The sequence below is a fragment of the Protobothrops mucrosquamatus genome, unplaced genomic scaffold (genome assembly GCF_001527695.2).
Source record: "Protobothrops mucrosquamatus isolate PMUCROS unplaced genomic scaffold, P.Mucros_1.0 scaffold7621, whole genome shotgun sequence".
Lineage (NCBI taxonomy): Eukaryota > Metazoa > Chordata > Lepidosauria > Squamata > Viperidae > Protobothrops > Protobothrops mucrosquamatus.
In genome coordinates this window covers 1-2,335 of record NW_015393420.1, presented here as the reverse complement: position 1 = coordinate 2,335, position 2,335 = coordinate 1, and the positions used below count along the sequence as shown (strand labels likewise).

The following is a 2,335-nucleotide window of genomic DNA, read 5'->3' as shown; positions in this document are numbered from 1 at the left end:
GGTTCTCAACCTGTGGGTCGGGACCCCATTTGGGGTCGATCGACCATTTCATGGGGGTCGCCAAGCAAGGCTGTCCGCCATTTTTTTTGTCCGCCATTTTTTCCCCCTTTTCCAGCGGGTGCCTTACCTCCCTTGGGCTGGGCCAGCTGGTGGTCGGCCTGCTCCGTCTCTGCCGCTTGCCAGCTACGCCTCGGCCGGCACAGGGGGCGGAACCGCGCATACGCGGCGCTCCCGGGCAGGGAAAGTCCTCGACTTACGACCGGTTGGGTAGTCCTCGACTTACGACCGGTTTAGTCCTCAACTTACGACCGGTTTAGTCCTCGACTTACGACCGGTTTAGTCCTCGACCTACGACCGGTTGGGGTCGCGGCATTAAAAAGGTTGAGAACCACTGCTGTACGCCATGGCTGGGAGAGGAAGATACTTGGATTATTTCATAGCATCTAAAACTGGAATAATTTGGAGCAGAAGAAGTAGATGAATGCCCTTTGAAAGTTGTGGCCCTTATGAAGCTTTTTTTCTGCACAATTTAAAAACATAACCTGATTTTTTTTCCTATTGTTTTGTTTTGGATGAGATAGCAAATGTTTGTTTTTTATTCCCCTCCAGAGTCAGGATTCTGGTTCTGACAATCATATAAATACAGTGAGCCTCAAAGAAGCATTGGAGAGGTTTGATCACAGCCCCACACCTTCTGCCTCCTCTAGGAGTTCCAGGAAATCTTCCCATACGGCGGTTTCGGATCCTTCATGTGAGTGTCGAGAATTGAAACCTTTTCCTTTGGTTGACTATTTATAGTCTGTTTCTGACATGTTCTGTTTGAAGCTAAGAGACAAAGGACAAGTGATTACATTGGGAGTCTGTTTTCAATCTTAAAAGCTTTATAATTTCCCAGTGAAAGACTTAAGCATTTGTCTAAGCGTATATATGTTTTAGGTGGTTAATGAAATTATCTTTCAATATTCATTGGCTGCTGCTTTAGCAACCCCGACAAAGATGACAGTGGATACCAGCACTCCTCCAAGGCAAAATTTATCTGCACATGAAAAGTCTGCACAAAGGAGAGCTTCGCTCGGTAACCAGGTAATTATTTAGAACAGTGGTTCTCAACCTGTGGGTCGGGACCCGATTTGGGGTCGATCGACCATTTCACGGGGGTCGCCAAGGAAGGCTGTCCGCCATTTTTTTTTGTCCGCCATTTTTTTCCCCTTTTCCGGCGGGTGCCTTACCTCCCTTGGGCTGGGCCAGCTGGTGGTCGGTCTGCTCCGTCTCTGCCGCTTGCCAGCTACGCCTCGCCCGGCGCAGGGGGCGGAACCACGCATGTGCGGCGCTCCCGGGCAGGGAAAGTCCTCGACTTACGACCGGTTGGGTAGTCCTTGACTTACGACCAGTTTAGTCCTCGACTTACGACCGGTTGGGGTCGCGGCATTAAAAAGGTTGAGAACCACTGATTTAGAAGTAGCATCATTTCTCCAAAGTTAAGAAGTGTTACTTTCGTTCCTTAAGATTAAGAAGAACAGCAAATACTAGCTAGAAGGTTACCTCATCATCCAGTTTACACTTGATCATTTTGGAAACTTTCAGATATGTAGGGGGCTTTGCCCTGTGCTCTATATATGCATTTTTATAGTACATTTTTGTTTATGTCACCCAGTACATCTATCTGGCTGTTCAAGTAGTATAGAAGGTAACACATATTTGAATGGAAATTAGACTTTAATACATTGCAATTTGGTGAGCTGAAGATGATGTCTTTCAATTGAACCATTTGGTTATAAATGTTGTGATGTTCACGTTCTTTAGAATTACTTTTCTATTTGCATCTCTTTCACGTCAGGTAACCATTTGGTGCAAAGACAAAGATGTTTATAGAAAGTTGTTATAGTCCCTGAGAGCAACACAGGGATAAATCTCTGAGGTTTCCTCTTTGAATGTTTGTTCTCCATTGGCCTCTGTGGGATGTACATTTGACATTTTTTATGAGAATTTATACTAAGGCAAATCAGAAGCAGCAAACTGACTTTATTAAATGATTTTTTACACGGCCCAAATTCATTCTTGTTAGTATATGACAGGATTTGTTTTTATTCAGCTATGTTAGTAGAAACAACTAACATAAATATTTTCCTGATATCATTGCCATTAAAATAGAGTTCTGCTTTAGTTTCATCAGATGTGAAAGAAATGTAACTGAATAATTATATGTATATTTTTTTTCCAATTTTAGTCTTTAAATTCACAATCTGTCGGGCAGCCTCTGGCACAACCAATGATGACCCAGCCTGCAACTTTACAACTTCAGCAAGGCATGTCTCAGGTAGCAACTCAATCTGAA

At 43.9% G+C, this 2,335-nt stretch overlaps 1 protein-coding gene across 1 annotated transcript in view; it reads left to right on the top strand.

Moving 5' to 3' along the window:
* Positions 1 to 2,317, top strand: part of LOC107300605 (circadian locomoter output cycles protein kaput-like) — a gene marked incomplete at both ends in the record, with an annotated part of 14,056 nt that extends 11,739 nt beyond the window's left edge. The window contains 3 exons of the mRNA XM_015829915.1: positions 610 to 751; positions 983 to 1,083; positions 2,228 to 2,317. Of these exons, the coding sequence (XP_015685401.1) occupies positions 610 to 751; positions 983 to 1,083; positions 2,228 to 2,317 (333 nt within the window). The remainder of the gene's footprint in view (positions 1 to 609; positions 752 to 982; positions 1,084 to 2,227) is intronic.
* Between the last annotated feature and the right edge of the window lie 18 nt (positions 2,318 to 2,335).